General features: G+C 41.7%; 2 protein-coding genes across 2 annotated transcripts; both read left to right on the top strand.

The window, feature by feature from the left end:
- Positions 1-2,458: 2,458 nt before the first annotated feature.
- On the top strand, positions 2,459-4,315 carry LOC121134519 (seminal vesicle secretory protein 6-like). The gene is made up of 3 exons (XM_040732991.1): positions 2,459-2,577; positions 3,028-3,540; positions 4,158-4,315. Exons 1-2 carry the CDS (start codon positions 2,502-2,504, stop codon positions 3,498-3,500), a joined length of 549 nt encoding a protein of 182 aa, XP_040588925.1. The 5' UTR covers positions 2,459-2,501; the 3' UTR covers positions 3,501-3,540; positions 4,158-4,315.
- A 14,183-nt stretch (positions 4,316-18,498) lies between these two features.
- Positions 18,499-19,253, top strand: LOC121134600 (seminal vesicle secretory protein 5-like; the record flags this gene model as incomplete). The annotated part of the gene is made up of 2 exons (XM_040733115.1): positions 18,499-18,642; positions 19,093-19,253. Coding segments are annotated over exons 1-2 (237 nt in total), but the record flags the coding sequence as incomplete, so codon positions are not given.
- Between the last annotated feature and the right edge of the window lie 1,390 nt (positions 19,254-20,643).

Below are 20,643 nucleotides of genomic sequence, written 5' to 3' on the forward strand. Positions count from 1 at the left end.
AACTTCATCTTCTAAATTAGGTGAAAAGTTGTGTGATGAAGTAGGAGCTATATCAAGAGCTTGTGAACCCTGAGTGCCTGGTTTTACCTCCTAATTCTACTAGATATTTACCCTGAATAGGCTTAGCATAAAGGTCTTCACAGAAGATAGATATGGTGTCTGCAAGGGCCACAGCAGTTACTCAGGTGGATATCCATGGAGCCAGAAGTGAGCAGAGTGGTTCCTAGTGCAGACAATAGTCCAGGTCTTGTTGCGTGCTCCTTTTGGAATCCAGGAATGAAAGGTAGAGAGGAAGTAAATATTTGTATCCTATTGCTACTGGATGATGAGTGTCATCTGTATACTTCAAGTCAGTGTGAGAAACTCAAATGGCATTTATGTGAGCCTAATTGTGACACTTAGACTAAGTGCATAACTCTGCCCTGACTTTTGACTTCCTCACCAACATCACACAGTATCAGAAGTGAGTTATAAATTGCTGAGATGCCAATTAAAATCACAGAAAGCTTGACATACTCTAGCTGAGTCTCAGAGAGAGATGTCTTTGCTTCCTTGGTTAGTTTTACTCCTAGATATTTTATTTTCTTTGATGTTATTGTAAGTGGGAGTGTGTCCAGGAGCTCTTTCTCTGTATGATTATTGTTAGTGTATTTATTTGGGCAATTCGATTCAGTATCCTGCCACACTGCTGAATTTATTTATCATTTCTGGAAATTCTATTGGAGAATTTTGGGATCTATAATATACAGTATGTCATTTGCAAATAGGGATGGTTTGGGTGCTTTCCTTATTTGTATTCCTTCAAATTCTTTCTCTTGCCTTTTTACTCCAGGTAATGCTTCAAACACAATATTGAACAGGAGTAGGAGTAATGAAATCCTTGTCTTGTTCATGACTTAGAAAAATAGTTTCTTTTTTTGTTGTTTTTTCAAGACAGGGTTTCTCTGTATAACAGCCCTAGCTGTCCTGGAACTAGCTTTGTAGATCACGTTGGCCTCGAACTCACAGAGATCTTCCTGTCTCTGCCTCCCAAGTACTGGGTTTAAAGGTGTGTGCCTGACTTATATTTAAAGTTATGTGTATGTTAATTGTGGTCATTGTGTTGTTGATTTTTGGTGGTGTTGTTTGTGTTTTCAGTGTTCCATTGTGTTTCTTTCCATAGTCTCTCTGCTATGCTCATTCCTCTCTTCAGCCCAAAATAATACTGCCTGTATTTTCTTTAGATTTGGTTTGTTGAATATAACTTTTTAGGCTGTTCATATCATGGGAAGTTTTTCCTCTTTTAATTATAGCAAATAGTTTTGCTGGGTATAATTAGCCTAGGTTGGCCATCATAGGTGTTTAGGATTTGGAATGCATTTCTTCAGGATCTTCTGACTTTCAAAGTTTCCATTGAGAAGTCATCTGTTACTCTGATGAGTTTTCCTTTATATCGTGACTTACAGTTTTTCTCTCACAGTTTTCAATACACTTTCTCTGTTATTTCTACTTAGTGTTTTAACTACAATATACAATGGAAATTCTGTTATTTGTTTTTTTTCCATTTGATGCTCTATGTGATTCTTGTATCTGTATGGGTATGTCTTTCTTTAGTTTGGGGAAGTTTTCTTCTACGATCTTGTTGAAGATCTGGTCTATGTCATTGACTTTGAATTCTCCTCCTTGTTTTATTCATGGTTCTCTAAATGAACAGAACTTACAAAATGAAGACATTCTCTCTCTCTCTCTCTCTCTCTCTCTCTCTCTCTCTCTCTCTCTCTCTCTCTCTCTCTCTCTGAACATACAACAAAGCAACAGTTTGGGTAATGACCCAATATAAAGTGTTGAAGAGTATTGGGCATGTGTCAATAATTATGATTATAAACTTCATGGTAACTATCAATGCTGATGTGTCTTGTATTCATTTTTCATGTGTTCGTTCTGCTGTGTTCAGGACTAAACTGAGGACCTCCCTATTGCTAGGTAAGGACTCTGTCAATGAGATAGATCATCTATGGACTGTTCAAACTTCGTGTCTTTGGATCCTTCTTAGTACCATTTCTTCCTGTTTCCTTCTACCTCTGTGTTCACTCATTGTCAAATAAAAACACTGTGGATGAAGAATGCTATGAAAATACAAGTGCGGAGCTGGGTCTGTGATTGATTTAAGTGATGGAGTCTTAGGGGGCACTCCATGCTGGAGAATGGAGTCATGATCAAGTCCTGAAGACCCTTGCAGCCTCAAGTCTCTTCCCCACTCTGAACTGAATTAGGTTCTGCAAGTACAGAAATCGCTGTGCAGTGTTCTCAAAGTACAAGGGAGGTTTTCTGGGCATGCTCTGATGTTGTGTCCTTACAGAGTTCAAGGGAGCAGTACCAAGAACCCTACTGAGCAGAGACAATGAAGCTGACATTTACAGATAAGAAAGGTCACTGCCTTCCATACCTGCAGGCAAAGCCAGTCAGGAAATATATAAAGGAGAAGCTCAGCTCAGTTCTCAGCCAAGGTCCTTCCAGGCAAGATGAATCCTACCAGCTTCTTCCTCCTTACATTGCTCCTGGTTCTGGTGACAGAACCAGCTGCAGGGAGACCCCGTGGTGAGTGGCAAGTTTGTTCTGTGGGAAAGGTATTTGAGGAAAATGTTCTCAAAGGGGTCCACCTGGAGTCTACAAAAGGCTCTGTTCCCAGGGCTTCTGTCCCTGGTGGAAACTGATATTCACATAAGTTTTATGTGAATATCAGTAACGGGGTGGGCAAAACATCAGTAAGGAGGGCTGCAGGGGAATGTGGGACAGTGGGTATCGCAAACATCCTCGTTGTCAATTGTGAGGGGAGTTGAAAAGGCCATTTGACAAGTAGATCACTCCAACTTCTAACTGGACTAATGGTCAATGGCTTTGTAGGCAGCAAAACAGCAACAAGGTACATCTGAACACAGGTCCATAGCCAGAGCTGAAGGATGGGCTCTTGACAGTGTTCTGACGCCCAACTAATTCAGAACACACAGAAAGATGGACAGAGAATTAGGCATACTTTTCTCTTCACAGACAGATTTTCACAAACATCTGAAGACCAGTATTCTGGTGAAACCTCTGAATTGACCACAGCAGGGGGCGGCCGGAGCGAGAACTCATGGAGTTCCTTTAAACCAAGCGAGAACTCATGGAGTTCCTTTAAACCAAGCGAGAACTCATGGAGTTCCTTTAAACCAAGCGAGAACTCATGGAGTTCCTTTAAACCAAGCGAGAACTCATGGAGTTCCTTTAAACCAAGAGAGAACTCATGGAGTTCCTTTAAACCAAGAAGTCCCGAATACAGCCGGAGCGAGAATTCATGGAGTTCCTTTAAACCAAGAAGTCCCCAAGGCAACACGAATGAAGAATCCTATGAGGAAAAGAAGTATAAACAAACTGGTGATGGGGGTCCCCGTGACAAGACAAGTTTATCTGCAGGGGAGCTAGAGCGGTCTTATACAGGGAAAAAGCAAAGGCAACGGTTTGCACAAGAAGTAGGCAATTGATATGGCTATGGACCTGCTGAAGACCTGGACCAATATGAAGGTAAGGTTATTGCTAGGTGAGGGAGACACCTACCCCAGAGTTCAGATGTGCATGAGTACTTCCTGGGCGATTATGAGTCTGGTTCCCCACTGTGAGCACCAGGAGAGTTATGGAGTGTGAGCTTTAGAAAGGTGAGGGAAATACCTGGCAGAGCAGAGAAAGATACCTGAGCTGGGACTGTGTCCTGAATTCCTTCTTTTAGTATGTTTTTGATATAGATCTTTTGTAAAAGCCAAAGAGTAAACAAATTTGAATACATGTACAAGTGTATTTATCAGGTTGTAATACAAGCTTGTTAATTCTTAGAATTTTGTTGGGCATGAGTTCATTTTGTGCTTATCATGGAACAAAGTGTTACAGTATTATACTCTTCCCATGTCAACACACCCTGTTAGGATGCATTCATCTCTCTCAAAGACCATGGGTCCAAGAATTAGCTTCCATTTCCCTCTCAATAAAATAAAGAGATGTATAAAAAAGAGGAGTTCCCATTTGTGACATACTAGAGTTGAAAAGCATCAGTGAATGACAATAATAAGAACTACAGAAACATGGGTGACTCTTTTATCCTCCATCCCCCACTGTCATGCTTCAATGTTTTTACTGTCTTCCTGTAGGAGCCGCCTTGTTTGAATGAAGCCTGTGATGTCTTCAGGACAGAAACTCCCATAAATGGATTTCACTTACTTCTCATACTTGTGTTTGGAGATTCCTAAACCTAACATTCATTAAAATACTTTCTTTCCAATAAAAAGACAACATTCTGCATAATTAAGTTTTGACTCTTGAAATGTCTTGATTCTACCATATATGGGCCGGGTGGGATTCCTGGAATTAACAGTTCCACAATTGCCTTTGAGTTTCTGAACAAATTGGGAGCATGGGGGGAAGGGGAAAAGAGGTAGGAGAAAGAGGAGGGGAGAAGAGGAGGAGGGAGGAAAGAATGAGGGATCAGGGAAATTGAGTCAGGGGATGAATAGAGAAGAGCAAGAAAAGAGATAGCTTAATAGAGGGTTTAGGGATTATAGGTTTAAAGAGAAATCTATCACTAGGGGAATGTCCAGAGATCCACAAGGATGACACCAACTAAGAATCTAAGCAATAGTGGAGAGGCTACCTTAAATGCCCTTCCCCTAATGAGATTGATGACTACCTTAAATGCCATCCTAGAGCATTCATTCTGTAGCTGATGGAAGCAGAAGCAGAGATCAACCACTAAGCACTCAGCCAAACACCTGGAATCCAGTTATAGAGAGGGAGGAGTGATGAGCAAAGGGGTCAGGACCATGCCGGGGAAATCAACAGAAACAGCTGACCTGGGCAAGTGGGAGCTCACAGACCCCTGTCTGACAGCTGGGGAACCAGCATAGGACTAACCCAGACCCCATGATCATGGGTGTCAGTTGAGGGACCTGGGCAATCTGTGGGTCCTTTGGCAGTGGAACCAGTATTTATCCCTAGTGCAGGAACGAACTTTGGAAGCCCATTCCCTACAGAGGGATACTGTCTTAGCCTGGTTACACGGGGGAAGGGCCTAGGCCCTGCTTCAAATGACTTGACTGACTTTGATGATCCTTCACAGAAGGTCTTACCCTCCCTGGGGAGTGGATAGGGGATGGGATGGGGGTTGGTGGGGGGCATGAGAAGATGGGAGGGAAACTGGAATTCATATGTAAAATAAGATTTTTTTCTAATCTAAATAAAATTTATATAAAAAATAAAGAACTTTGCAGATGAATTTGGTATCCAAATGCAGCAATATTCCTGGAGGACCTGTTGAACTTCTGAGTGAAAACTATGTTAGTAAGTTTTTGCCAACTTAACACAATCTAGAGCAGTGGTTCTCAACCTTTCCAATGTTGTGACCCTTTAATACAGTTCTTCACGTTGTGGTGACCCTCCCAAGTCACCTAGCAAGTACCTAGCAAACAGAACCTAGCAAGTAGTAGTTTTGCTGCTACTTCATAACTGTAATTTTGCTAGTTTTATGAATTATAATGCAAATGTCTGATATGCAGGATACCTGATATGCCAGCACTCATTAGCCCCCCCACCCCAAAGGGGTTGTAACCCACCAGTTGAGAACCAGGGAGCTGAGAATCTCAATTGAAGAACTGTCTCCATCAGATGGCCTGGGGGCATATCTGTAGACATTTCCCTAATCGTGGAAGAGGAGCCAACCCATTGTGAATAGCAGTATCTTTCAGTAGGCAGGCCTGTATTTTATAAAAAAGCAAGCTGAAAAAGCATTCCCTGGGGAAAAAACCAGTAAGCAGCCTTTTCCTCCATGGTCTCTGCTTCAGTCCTGCCTCCAGATTGCCATCTTGAGTTTGTGCCTTGACTTCTCTACTGATACTGATGGATTCTAACTATAAGACAAACAAAAAAAAAAGCAGTTCGACAATGAAAGGAAATGACATTCTTGTGTCATGCTTGTGCAGAGTATTCATAAACACTTCCCTAAACTCTGACTGGAGACCTATTATTCAGTAGAAAGCACGGGAATTCTGCCAGTCACTGTATTAACCACATACTCTAAATCTCCTCTTGACCCTCATCCTACTCTTCCTAGTGGGACTTCAAACTGGCAACCTAGGAAATGTCAGATGACATACATTCCAATAGACCATGGTAAATTCCTGATCTACTGGTGTCTCCAGTCCTGCTAGTCCACAGAAGCACATCCTTTCACTTGGTTCAACTATCCTGTTCATGGTCTATATCCCTTTGGGTTCAATGTCCTCAAGTATGAAACATGAAGTATCTCCATCTTATACAAGGAGAGTGTGCTGAACAATGCCATCCATGGAGACACACACCAGAGGACCAGCTATAATGGTTAGAGAGGGTGTCTTCAAGTGCAAATCCTGATGCACATACAACTTCCTTTGAATATTTAATGAGGCTCCAGGGGATAAATAATTATTCAAAAGTAAGAACATCACAGCCTGGTGGATGAGGAGTTTGGTTTTCACATGTGCTACAGGAACACACTTATCTTCAAAGAAATCTGTCTTTATTTTATTTAAAATTAAATCTCAGTGGTCTACATGGGTTTAATGTTAGTATATTAATTCCAAACCTCAATACAGCATCTTGGATGAAATACACAGAGGCCAGGACACTTCTGTTATCCCGCAGACAAACATCACTGACAGGTTCTTAATCAAGGACATGTTTGATCTTTGTGGAGAGAGGAGAGTGATTCTGGCTGTGAGTAAATGGCAGGTGGCCTGCCTGTGACATCATGAGAACAGGGCCTCATGCCCAGAGGTCAGAGCCACTATGCTGTGACTCTGTGACTGTAGCCATCTCTATATTTACACAGCACTCATAGCTAGTAGCTAATAAGTTTGGGCTCTCTATTAGGTGCACCTAGCAAATAGAACACAGAAAACAAAACAGAAATATCTAGAGAATACATTGATTTTAAAGTGGGTGATAGTTTAAATTTCAATATGGAGAGAGACTTTGGATAATTTTGGAATAGACAAAACATGTTTTGCTTTAGGGATAATACATAATGGCTTTAGGAAGAGGGCAGGCAGTTGCAGATTGAATTAAATTTCTTTAAAATAGATATGTTTATCCCTGTAGCACACAGGGTGGGAATATGTAGGAAGATGGTCCTTTTAAACATTGTTACTCCCACCCAAACCCCACCCTAACTCTTCAGCTTCCCAACGTCTTCCTCTCAAATTCATTATTTCTCCCCCTCATCCTCCTCATCTTCTTCATTAGCAACATCACTGTCCTGCTTCTCATCAACACACTGAGCCCCTTTAGTGCCTTCTGTGTGTATGGGCATGTAGAACATCAGGTCCTGGAGAATGACCAACCTATTACAGGCAACACTGCTGAAGAGAACTGACTTTGCTTCCAACAGTAGTCGTTGGAAGCAGGCACACACTATCCTAGATGAGCAAGACCAAGTCTAGATGGGATCCTAAGACCAGTGGACATTTGGTTCAAAGTCATGTATCCCATGGGTCCGTGTAAAACTGTGCTATGCATATCTCTTTATAGTAATGCCTATCTCTTAAAGCCAATAGCTCCTTGGCTAGTTGTGGAACTTCATGAGCCCCTTCCCTCTTTTGCTAGAGTGAGTGTTGACTGGATTGATCTCATGCAGGTTTTCTGCTGGTAAGCACAGCTATCATGAGTCCATGAAATCACCGGTCCTGTCATGTCCAGAAGACTTTATTTTGTAGCGCTCTTCCAAGTTCTTACAATCTTTCCACCCACTCTCCAGTGATATTCCCTGAGGCTTAACAAGTAAGGGATGTGAATGAGGGGAACATTTATGCCCTGGTTACCCACAATAAACTTTCCCCCTGTAATCTATTCCACACTAACACATCACCCTGTCTTCTAGTGCAAGCCTGTAGCCACCATCTGCCTATGTATTCTTTTGATGTGCACATGTGCTGTGTTCTTTCCCATCTGGATCAGCTTGTCCTCTCTGACATGTAGTCTACATCTAGAAATTCTTAAGGTGTTTCAACTTCTGTATTTTGTGCTTGTTTTCAGGCCCACATACTAATTCAGATCTTTCTGCTAACAGTTCGAAACTCACTGGTTATTTGATACTGGAATATGACATTCACACACATTTACTTATGTGTTTATGAATACTGAGTACCTAGTTTTACCTTCTAGTTCTACTGGATGTTGACCCTGAGTGGGCTTAGCAAGAAGGTCTGGGAAGAAGATGGACTTGGTAACCAGTTCCAGCCAAGAATCACGAGCATGGCACAAGTGGTTTCTCTTCAGATGTCTCCTGAGACTGAGAGGTTCCTGCTGCAGACAATAGACCATGCCCTGTTTCATGCTGCCTTTTGGATCCAGGAATGAAAGGTAGAGAGGAAGTAAATATTTGTACCCTATTGCTACTGGATACTGGGTATCAGCTGTACACATCAAGCCACTGTGAGAAACTCAAATGGCATTTATGTGAACCTAATTGTGACGCTTAGACTAAGTTCATAACTCTGCCCTGACTTTTGACTTCCTCTGCAACATCACACAGTATCAGAAATGAGTTATAAATTGTTGAGATGCCACTTAAAATCCCAGAAAGCTTGACATACTCTAGCTTTCTGGTGTTGCTGAGGCTTAGAAAGATCAGGGAACTGTGCCCTTTTCATGTCCATGGAGAGCAGAACTTTGGTCTGAAAGATGGTATATTACTATGATTTTCTGGAATCTAGAAGAGAATCAGAACACAGGGTACCTTGAATTAACAGGGAGTTGAAGAACGTGATGGAGATGAATGCACATGCTTCCCTTCCCAGGTACACAGTATCCTAGATGAGCAAGACCAAGTCTAGATGGGATCCTAAGACCAGTGGACATTTGGTTCAAAGCCATACATACCAGGAACCCTAATAAAACTGTGCTATGCTTATCTATTTACATATATGTCTGTACCCCAAATGCATATGTCACAGATAGTTGTGAGTCACTATGTGGGTACTCGGAGTTGAACCTGGGTCCTCTGAGAAAGAAGTCAGTCTTCTAAACAATCAAGCCATCTATCTAGCTCCTTCCCAACAATTTTCAACTGTGTCATTTGTCTTCTTGGGGGGGGGTTGTTCTGTTTTGAGTTCTGTGTATATTCTGGATATTAATCTTCTATTGGATGAATAGCTGATAACAATTCTCTCCCAGTCTGTGAGTTTCCTCTTCACTTGATTGTTTTCTTTGTTGTACAGAAGCTTTTTAGTTCTATAAATTTCCACTAGTCAGTTGTTGCCCATAATCCTTCAATGGATCGGGTCTCCCTCAGAAAGGCCTTTCCTGCACTTGTATCTAACAGAGTTCTGCCTATGTTTCTAGAATTTTCAGCATTTCACAATTCACATTGAAGTCTTTGGTTCATTTGGAGTAGATTATGGTGCAGGGTGATTGATACAGGCCTAGATTCATCCTTCCACATGTGGGCTTCCAGTATTCCTATTTCACCATTTGTTGAGGATTCTGCCTCCTCCAACCTCCATGTATGTTTTTAGCCTGTCAAATATCAGATGGCTGCAATTACATGAACATGTGTTTAGGTCCTCTATCTTGTTCCATTGTTCAAGTTGATCTACATTGCTACCTTGGTGAATGTGGTGGTTTGAATGATAATGACCCTTATGGGCTCGTGAGGCCTGGCACTAACTGAAAGGATTCAGACTAGGGCAGGTAACTTTGCTGGAGTAGTCATGGTCTTGTTGGAGAAAATGTGTCACTGGAGGTAGGGCTTTGGGGGTTTCAGAAGTCCAAGCCAGGCCCTGTGTCTTTGTCTCTCTCGTCCTGCTTCCTGTAGATCCAAATTTAGAACTCTCAGCTACTTCCTCAGCACCATGAATGCCTGTGTGCCACCATTCTTCCTACCATGACAATAATGGACTAAACTTCTGAAACTGTAAGCCAGACCCAATTAAATGTTTCCCTTTATGAGAGTTGCCATGGTCATAGTGTCTCTTCAAAGAAATAGAACATTGATTAAGACAGAAGTTGGTACTAGGGACTGGGCTATTGCTGTGATAGGCCTGACCATGCCTTTGTTTCGAGAAACACAGAACAACTTTAGAACTTTGAACTAAAATAGCAACGGGACACTTTCAGAGAGTCTTAATGGGCCATCGTAGTAGGAGTGTAGAAGACTGGTTCTGAGGCTGATTGGAACTTTGTTGCCCCAGCTCAATAAGTTTCAGAGGGGAAGAACATTGGTGTGTGGCCTAGAGACCATCCTTGCAATATTTTGGCAAAGAATGTGGCTGCATTTTGCCCTTACTGAAAAATCTGCTTGAAGCTAAATTGAAGAGTTTGGGATTAATGGCATTGGTATAGGAGATTTCAAAACAACCTAGAATTGACTGTGTCCTATGGCTATTAATGGCCAGTCTTATGCATCTCTATAATGAAAAGAAGAAAGTGAGCAAAGAAAAGTACAAAATGAATATTTTGAGGGGAAAGAGGGACATCCGAAAGTATAATGGAGCTATATCCTGTGCTCAAGAAGATAAACATTAAAGAAAAGACTGATGCTAAGTAGAATAAAGGGGGTGGTGACCTCAGGGTAAGACCTCACCCAGCTAAGCTTCCAATTTGTGAAAAGGAATTAAAGAAAATCTTAGGGTGGTACATGCACTTGATCCCTGCACTCAGGAGGCAGAGGCAGGCACATCTCTATGATTGAGGCCAGCCTGGTCTACAGAGTGAGTTGCAGGAAAGTCAAACTTAGGCAGTGAAGGAAACCATCAAAAACTTGTAAAGATGATGTGAACAGCAGGGCTGAGTTCCAGGCTCAGCCAGCAGAAGAAAGTGGCAGCTTCAACCATGTGGTTCTAGCTTTAGAGTCAAGGATACAGGAGGAGGTTATGAACTATCCATCTCTGGCTAAGGAAAGCTGCTGAGGCCAGGCATGTGTCAGCGGTGTCCCTGATTAGAGGCCCAGAAAGGCCGACATGTTAAGTTATGAAAGTGAAGCCTGAATTTCATTAGATATTCAAAAATGCTGGCGATGTCAGAACAGTGGGATACCTGCCAAGGAGAGATGCTAACCAAGTGTGGAAACAACCTAAGAGAGAAAAAGAGTGAAAGGAATTGGGGATCTGAAGAGCTTTGTGATATCAGGCATGAAGATGCAGAGTTTGGAGTTTGCCCAGCTGTTTTTCAGTCTTGCTTTGGTTCAGTATTTTTTTGTTATGTTCCCTTTCCTCCCTTTTGGAATGGTAATGTATATCCTGTGTCATTATATGTTTGAATTATGTAATTTGCTCTTTGTAGGAGGAGACTTTAGGACTGCACTGCTAGCCATGCAGCACACTAGAGGCACATATGGATATGATAATGAAGGGAGGTAAACTACGCCGCTAGCCATGCCCACTTTGGGCGTGGCTAGAGGCGTGTATGGAGATGCTAATAAAAGACCTTGCAGGAGAGCCACACACTCTCTTTTCAGCTTCCAGTTTTTTGGGAAAGCTACTGACCTACCTTGGTGGCCTGTATTCTCTTGTAAGTAATTTCCACGATAAACACTTACCTATACCCTCAACAAGTGTGCCATTTATTGTTACAGTGACATTTGGTGTCAGGAGTTTCAGTACCTGAACTTCAAGAACTCAAAAGAACAATTATAAATACATTGCAGGTCTCAGAAGACATCCAATCTGATACTTCAGAATCAGACATACAAGCAACAGGTCAGGACAGGGGTTTCCCTGCACCTCTCAGACACTGGGAAGACCTCCCTAAGGTTGTTATGCCCTCTACTATGGTCTTCCCAATATCTGTAACTGAAAAACCAGCCACAAAGAAGCACTCAAATGGTTTCGTTGCTTATCAATGGGAACATATACAGCTGAAGGACCTAAAGGAAATCAAAGAGGCTATTGTTTCCTATGGTCTTCATTCTCCCTATATCAGGGAACTCCTGAACTCATGGGCCACTGCAAATAGAGTGACCTCTAGAGACTAGAGCTAATTGGCCTCAGTGGTGCTCAAAAATTCATATCAAATACAATGGAGAGCTTTATGGTGGCAAGAGGTAAAAGCCCTATAGATTCAGGGATTAAAGAACGGCTATGAAGTGCCCCAAAACAAGATTCTTGGGGAGGATGCTTATGCTGACCCACAGGCTTGCACTGCATATGATGAGCACGTATTGACTTTATGCCATACAACCACTTTGAATGCTTTGGATAAGGTTAATGAAACAGGAGAGACAATGCAACCCTATACCAAAGTAGTACAGGGACTAAGGGAAAGGTTCACTGAAATTTTAGAATGATTGTCCAGAGCAGTAGAAGTACAGGTAATAAATCCAGAATCTAGGTGACTCCTTATATAATTTTAGGCATATGAGAATACAAATCCACAATGCAAGTAGGTACTTTGGCCATTAAAAATAAGATCAGTGCCATTGGAGGAATGGATCCTATATACAGCTAACCTTGATATAAAAGTCAGGATACAGGAGCTTGGGTTGATGAAGCAATCGCTACAGATTTGAAGAGGCACCAGGATGACAAATGCCTCAACCGTGACAATATATAAGGCTGGGTAGGGGAGGCAATCTCCAAAAAGTTCAACAGACATATAAGTGCTAAGTGCTTTAACTGTGGTAGAATAGGACATCTGAGTAGTAACTGTAGATGATACATTCCTAGAAATAATGCTTATACCAGGAATGCTTCGAACAGAAGGTCTTCTGGTCTCTGCAGGAGGTGTGCCAAAGGAAGACACTGGAACAAGGAATGCTGGTCGACCACAGACAGACAAGGTAAACCTTTACAGCTGGGAAACGGGTCCAGGGGCCTCTTGGAGCCTCCCCCCCCATCCAAGTAGTCCAGTCTTTCCCAGTAACAGTGGAGGACAGTCTCTCCCAGGACAATTAGAAGATCCACTGCCTATTGTAAATAATATGGCACTGGATAATAATTAGCTACAGAGGATGAATCAATTATAACTGGAGGAAATACAAAATGTATATTTTGGCAAACTTCTATACAGATCACAGACCCAAGTTACCAGTTAAAGTAAATAACAAGGTGATTACCAGCATTTTAGAGACTGGAGATGATATCACTATCATAAAACAAAAGTCTTGGCCCTTGAGATGGCCTCTAAAAGATGTAAACAAGCAATTCTTAGGGATTGGAACCCTATCTCAAGTGAAACCAAGCACTAGATAGATTGACTTTATTGGGCCAGAAGGACAGAGAGGAAGATTGAAGCCATATGTTGCAGAGATTGCTATAAATCTCTTGGGTCGTGATCTATTACAGCAATGGAATACACAGATTAACATTCCTCCTATATCAGATATGAATCATAGACAAGCTCTTGGTGGTAGAAGCACATGTGGACCGTGTGGATCCAAAACTGGACTGCATTCTTATTATTTTACCATGTAGAGAATACCCTACAGGAATTTTAATGCAGATGGAAGACATCATACTAGAATGCCTATTTCTGCCACATAAAATAAAAAACTGAAAACATATATAGAAAAGATCTCAGATTTGATATTAAAAGGTAAGTTAAGGCCTTGTCAAGTGAATGGAAGAGATCCAGCAGAAATTATTGTACTTTAACTAATGAGGAAATTTCCTCCTTAAGGAAGGATAATGAGTATTGGCAGATGGCTTGCAGTAACCTGTTAGTAACAATTATCCCAAAACAGAGAGAATCAAATATATAACGAAAGCAATATGGATTCTTCTACATATCGTGAGAAAAGCACCTATTTCTGGAGTTCTTACCTTTTACACAGATGCAAACAAATCAGGTAAGGCAGGGTATAAGTCAGGATATATAAGTAAAGTAGTTCAAAGCCCTTATAACTCTGTATAAAAGACAGAGTTGTATGCCATTCTCATGGTACTTAAAGACTTTACAGAGCCTCTTAATATAGTTACAGACTCTTGCAGGGTGGTCGTGGCGCACGCCTTTAATCCCAGTACTCGGGAGGCAGAGGTAGGCGGATCTCTGTGAGTTCCAGGCTGGGCTGGACCGATAGCCTCCAAAACAATACAGAGAACCCCTGTCTCGTAAAAAAAAAAAAATATATATATATATATATATATATATATATATATATATAGTTACAGACTCTCAGTATGCAGAGAGAGTTGTCTTGCACATTGAGGCTGCATAATTTGTTTATGATGGCACAGAATTAACATCATTGTATTTACAATTACAGGAAACCATCAGAAACAGAACTCATCCTATATATATAACACACATCAAATCCCATATGGGTCTGCCAGGTCCTCTAGCACAAGGCAATGAGGAGATTGATCATTTATTAATAGGAAGTGTGTTGGAAGCTTCAGAATTTCATAAGAAACACCATGTTAACAGCAAAGGTTTAAAGAAGGACTTTTCTATCACCTGTCTACAAGCCAAGTAAATAGTAAGAAATTGCCCTGCTTGCTCATTCTACCATCAATCTTTGTTACCAGCAGGTACTAATCCCAAAGGTATTCGCAGGAATGAACTTTGGCAAATGGATGTTCTTCACTTTCCAGAATTTGGCAGTTCTCAGGCTTCCAATGGGCTACTGCCCTCATCTCTTAGTGGTGATGGCTGTTATGGGTATACCTGCACAAATAAAAACTGACAATGCTCCATCATATGTCTCCAGTAAATTAACAGTTTTTCAAATATCATTATATAAAACATGTAACTGGTATACCTTACAATCCCACAGGACAAGCAGTGGTTGAAAAATCTAACCAAGTTTTAAAAGAAATGCATCATAAACAGCCAGGGGGGACAAAGACACTCAAACACAGAATACATAATGTGTTACTAATGTTGAATTTTCTTAATGCTAATGAAAAAGGACAAACTGGTGCAGAAAGACACTGGAGTACAAAGAAAACTTCTTAGCTGAACCAACCGGTATATTTAAGGATGTTATAACCTCAGTACCGAAACCAGGATACATGTTACGTTAGGGAAGGGGTTTTGCTTTGTTTCCACAGGAGAAGAAAAACTTTGGTTTCCATCAAAATTAAACAAAATTCGATCCGAACAGAAGACACCTTAGGAGGAGGAAAGATGACAGCTCATCTACAAGGTCATATTCTACCATGGGTAAGGTGACCTCCTAAAAGGAAAGAGAAGTGTTTTGTTTTTTGCCTTCACAGGAAAACTCAGCAAAAAATACTGGATGTATGGATACCTGAAGAAGAATGGATAGCTACCCTGAGGACCATCAAATAAACAATAACTCACTGTGTGGTATCAAAGTCTAAATTTCTCTATATTGTTTTTATAACACCCATTTCTCTTTGTTTCTTAATATGCTTTAGTCCCCATTTATTTAACTAAAGCTGGCTTTGGAGTTGGATTGGCTCTTCTACTCTAAATTCAAGTGTATTGTTTAAATAAAATTCAGAATTTCTGTATTATATCAAAGAGCCATTGACATAAGACAGAAGAAAACAAAATTAGAGACTGTTATCTATGGATTTCTTTTTCTGAAAAGTCTAATCTCCTTCATGTTTACTGTCTTCCCTATTGTAGTGTTTTCCAGTATGCATACATATAAAAGTTAAAATTTTATTTGTTAACATTGATGTTAGAGTTTTCCAGATAACAAGGGATTTCATGACAGCAATCTTCAGCCACTTTGGATAGAGAATGAGGCACCACTTCATCGACTCCACCTTATTCAACTTGATGCATCTGAACTGCCCCACATCATCGACTCCACCTGACAAGCACCATCCTGGGACTGGCTTGGGACTACATCACTCGACACAACTCCAGACCAAGGAACTGCTACAGTGCACCTTCTACAATCTGGCCAGAGCTTCAGATGAGAGCTTCAATTAACACTAGAACTCCAGTCAAGAACTTCAATCAAGCATCTCCTGCCAAACAGAGACTGTCTAATCTATTTAAGATTTTGTTACACTAACATTTTTCTTCTCACAGGTCCCCATGAGATTGTCATCATCCCATCTCAGCAGGAAATAGCTCTGAGAATTCCACACCCCCTCTCCCTACTATTGATATTGTAGGATAGTTTACACCTGTTAGTGCTAGTTTTCAATTATTTTAGAGTGGGGATTGGAAGGAGGTGTTCAGACTTGGGTATTTCTTTCAGATAAGCTTAGGTTTAGATGGGATAGCTGTTTGAGACATTTTGTTCATTGACACAAATTAGTGTTGTTTTAAGTTTATATATCTTCTTTAGACTAAAAGGGGAATTGTAGGAGGAGACTTAGGACTATTCTGCTAGCCATGCAGTGCGCTAGACGTGCATACGGATGTGGTAATGAGAGAGCAGTGAACTATGCTGCTAGCCATGTCCACTTTGGGTGTGGCTAGAGGCATATACGGAGATGCTAATAAAAGACTGTGCAGGAGAGCCACATGCTCTCTTTTCGGCTTCCGGTTTTGTGGCGAAAGCTACTGACTCACCTTGTTGGTGCATATTCTCTTGTAGGTAATTTCTACAATAAACAGTTACCTATACCCTCAACAAGTGTGCCGTTTATCGTTACAGCGACAGATATTTTATTTTAATTTTTCAGGAGGGTCACAGCTAATAGATTGCCTTGAAGTCTTAGAATAGACTTTGAACTTCGGACTTTTAAACAACCTTGACACTGTGATAGATAATGGGGACTTTTGAAGTTGTGCTAAATGCATTTTGTGTTATGATTTGTCTTCAAGCCTATAGGGGACAGGGAGTGGAATGTGGTGGTTTATTTTCCTTTATAAGAATTGCCATGGTCTTGGGTCCCTTTATAGCAATAGAACATGGACTAAGACAGTGAACACTCCAGATATTTTTATTTATTAAAAATTCTGCATTTATTAAGATGGGACTCACAACTTCCAAGATACTCTGCCTTCACATCATTAAGGAATATTCAAAATGATCTCTCTTTTGTGTACCCATTGTTATTTAGCATTTCTGTGTGATTTTAAAGAAGGGTTCTTATAGCATAGAGAAGGAAAACACTTGGAGCTGCTGTGTGCTGTCTGGTCTTTGTTGTTTGTCAGTATGACAGAAGGCAGACCCATTTGGGAAAAGGAAACTTCAACTGAGAACATACCTCCACCAGACTGGCCAATGGGAAAAGCTCTGGCAATTTTCATGATTGATGATTACTGTGAGAGAGACCACCTTACCATGGGCAATGAAACTCTTAGGCTTGTGGTCCTGGGTGCTATAAGAAAGCTCACTAGGAAAGCTATGAAGAGCAAGTCAGTAAACAGTGTTCTTCCATGACCTCTGCTTCAGTTTCTGCCTCTAGGTTTCTGGCATGAATTCCTGCCCTGACTTTCCTTCATAGTATGGTAGCCCATATGTTTTCCTCTGAATGGACCTGGTGGGAAACATGTAGCCTTACGGTTTGCTTTTATAAACCTCTGTACAATATGACTTGTCACCATTTCCTGGGAACCCTGGAATGGACCTGACCAGAGTCTATCACCCTGGCCAGATTTTTTTAAAACTTGCTTCAAATTTGGCTCAAATTATGGTAGTGGTTTATACTTACCTGGTGGAATTAACACGTCTCCATATGTCAGAGTGTCACTTATGTCTCCCATACTGGCTTTGATTACACAAGACACTGGCTCAGTACTTTCAAGTGCTAAGAGTCAAACTGTGTGCCATTCATTACTTGCTTTCAAAACAGTCATCCAGCAAGTTCTATGTATTCGACTAATTGGAATCAATACATCTGGTGAACTTAGGCTTGCTCATTCCCTTCCCCTGGGTTGCTGAGTGTGCTTTCATTGTGTTGAATGTGTGTTTTAATGAGCTCTTTATCAATATCAGCGTAATACTGTGTTCTGTGATTTCTGGACCTTTTTTTTCAGATTTGTTCCCTGGGTTTTATCTGAACCATTTGCACAGTACATTAGATAGCAGATTAATTTTTTAATCTAAAGATACAACCCAAGCTATCAGGACCTTGCTTTCACAATCAGTCTCTGCATGAAGCATTTCCTGGAGGCCTCACAAAAGGGCAGACGTGGGAGGAGTGGAGTCAAGCAGGTACAGGAAGCCATGTCAGTGTCACTTCACGGTGATCTAAGAGCTCTGCTGGGGAGAAGTCACTACACTAAGAACAAAGCGAGAGCCGTTGTAACCGGGCCACATAAAATCCAGTCAGTGACACTACTTCCACTCGCTTTCTTCTCCTAAAACATGGACTTCCTTTTCCTTCTCCTTGCACACCATGCTTCCAATGGCAGATCAGAATTCAAGGGGAGATAAATAAAAACAAGCCCTACCTGTGTTTCCTTCAGAACAACCCTGGCTCCTCTGGGACCACACCTAGGCTCACTGCAGGCATGTTCATCTCTTCTTACCTGCTCTGATGTTGTGTCCTTACAGAGTTCAAGGGAGCAGTACCAAGACCCCTACTGTGCAGAGACAATGAAGCTGACATTTACAGATAAGAAAGGTCACTGCCTTCCATACCTGCAGGCAAAGCCAGTCAGGAAATATATAAAGGAGAAGCTCAGCTCAGCTCTCAGCCAAGGTCCTTCCAGGCAAGATGAATCCTACCAGCTTCTTCCTCCTTACATTGCTCCTGGTTCTGGTGACAGAACCAGCTGCAGGAAGACCCCGTGGTGAGTGGCAAGTTTGTTCTGTGGGAAAGGTATTTGAGGAAAATGTTCTCAAAGGGGTCCACCTGGAGTCTACAAAAGGCTCTGTTCCCAGGGCTTCTGTCCCTGGTAGAAACTGATATTCACATAATTTTTATGTGAATATCAGTAACGGGGTGGGCAAAACATCAGTAAGGAGGGCTGCAGGGGAATGTGGGACAGTGGGTATCGCAAACATCCTCATTGTCAATTGTGAGGGGAGTTGAAAAGGCCATTTGACAAGTAGATCACTCCAACTTCTAACTGGACTAATGGTCAATGGCTTTGTAGGCAGCAAAACAGCAACAAGGTACATCTGAACACAGGTCCATAGCCAGAGCTGAAGGATGGGCTCTTGACAGTGTTCTGACGCCCAACTAATTCAGAACACACAGAAAGATGGACAGAGAATTAGGCATACTTTTCTCTTCACAGATAGATTTGCACATGACACATCAAGAGAAAACCTTGAACTAGAGATCCTGGGGAGCAGTGGGGGATCGAGTTCTATCCATAATGAATACAGACACAGTGAAAGCTCATGGAGTACCTTTAAATCAAAAAATCCCAGGACTACCATCACAGAGGAATTCTACGAGGAAAGGGAAGAGAAACATGGTATCAGCGATGGTGATCTTAATTTTAAGACAAGAGGATCTCAAGAAGAAAGCATGAGCTCCTTTAAAAGTAGAACGAAAACCCAGATTGCTGGGAAATAACATGTTCACTGGCCAACTGAAGACCTGGACCAATATGAAGGTAAGGATATCACCAGGTGAGGGAGATGCCTGCATCAGGGTTTTGAAGCTATGCATGGCTATTCCCTGAGCCATTGTAGAACTGGCTGATCCCCACTGTGCACACCTGGGGAGCCGTGGAGCATGACCTTTGGGAAAGTAAGGGTAGTACCCAGCAGAGCAGAGGAAGGTACTCAGCAATGACTGTGTCCTGAATTCCTAGCCTTAGTGTGTGGCATCAATGTTTTTCTCCTGCCCGATCCAGCAAGTGGTAAAATTGAGTGTGTACCACCTGCACAAGCATATGGCTGAGCTTATAATAGAATCTTGTCACTTTTTTGTGTTGTTCTTGTAAAACTTAATTTTGTGCTTATCGTGGTAGAAAACAGTGCAGTAGATGCAATCTCCTTGTGTCCACACAACCCTGTGAGAAGCAATTATCTCTTTCAGAGGCCATAGTTCCAAGAGTTAGCGTCCTCTTCCCTCTCATAAGAAAAAAAAAATGCCCCTGCTTGTTACACACTAGAGATGAAATACAGCAGTTACCTGCAGTAAAGGCAACCACAGAGACCTGAGAAATACACCAAATGTCCCCTGTGCCTTCCCCTGTCCTACTCCACATGACGTCCTCTCTTCCCCTAGGTGTCACCGAACTGAGAGAAGTCTGAGTTGTCTTCAGGATTCAGTCTTCCCCTGGGTCCCCGAAACAGCCCATGGCTGTCCCTTCCTTCTCACGCCTGCTTTTTCTTAAGATTCCCAACCCTGACACTATTCAAATTCAACCTTTTCAATAAAAAAGATATCATTCTGCATCATTATCTCCTGAAGTCTCTTGCTTCTGGGGCATAGGAGCTGGTTGGATTCTTGGAATTAACAGTTCCACAATTAAAGGAAGTGTCGGTATGGTGAATTCTATGCAAAGACACGTTTCCTAAGCTCTGGATAGAGACGCATTATTCAGTAGCAGGCACTATGACTGCCAATCACTTCAACTAACCCTAATCCCTGCCTGACCATCTTCTTAGTGGGGCTTCAAACTGGCAAGCTAGGCCATGTCAGAGAAGTCATGTTCCAATACGCCACTGCAAAGCCCTCATCAGGTGTCCCCAGGTTCACCAGTGTGATGTGTTTCAAGTATCTTGCTTATTGAATGGCTTCTTTTTAAGATTCCGTGTCCCCAGTGATTGGAGAGATGGTCAACACTTGGGATCACTGGTTGCTTTTCCAGAGGACGTGGGTTCTTTTCCCA

The sequence above is a fragment of the Mesocricetus auratus genome, unplaced genomic scaffold (genome assembly GCF_017639785.1).
Source record: "Mesocricetus auratus isolate SY011 unplaced genomic scaffold, BCM_Maur_2.0 Super-Scaffold_100028, whole genome shotgun sequence".
NCBI lineage: Eukaryota > Metazoa > Chordata > Mammalia > Rodentia > Cricetidae > Mesocricetus > Mesocricetus auratus.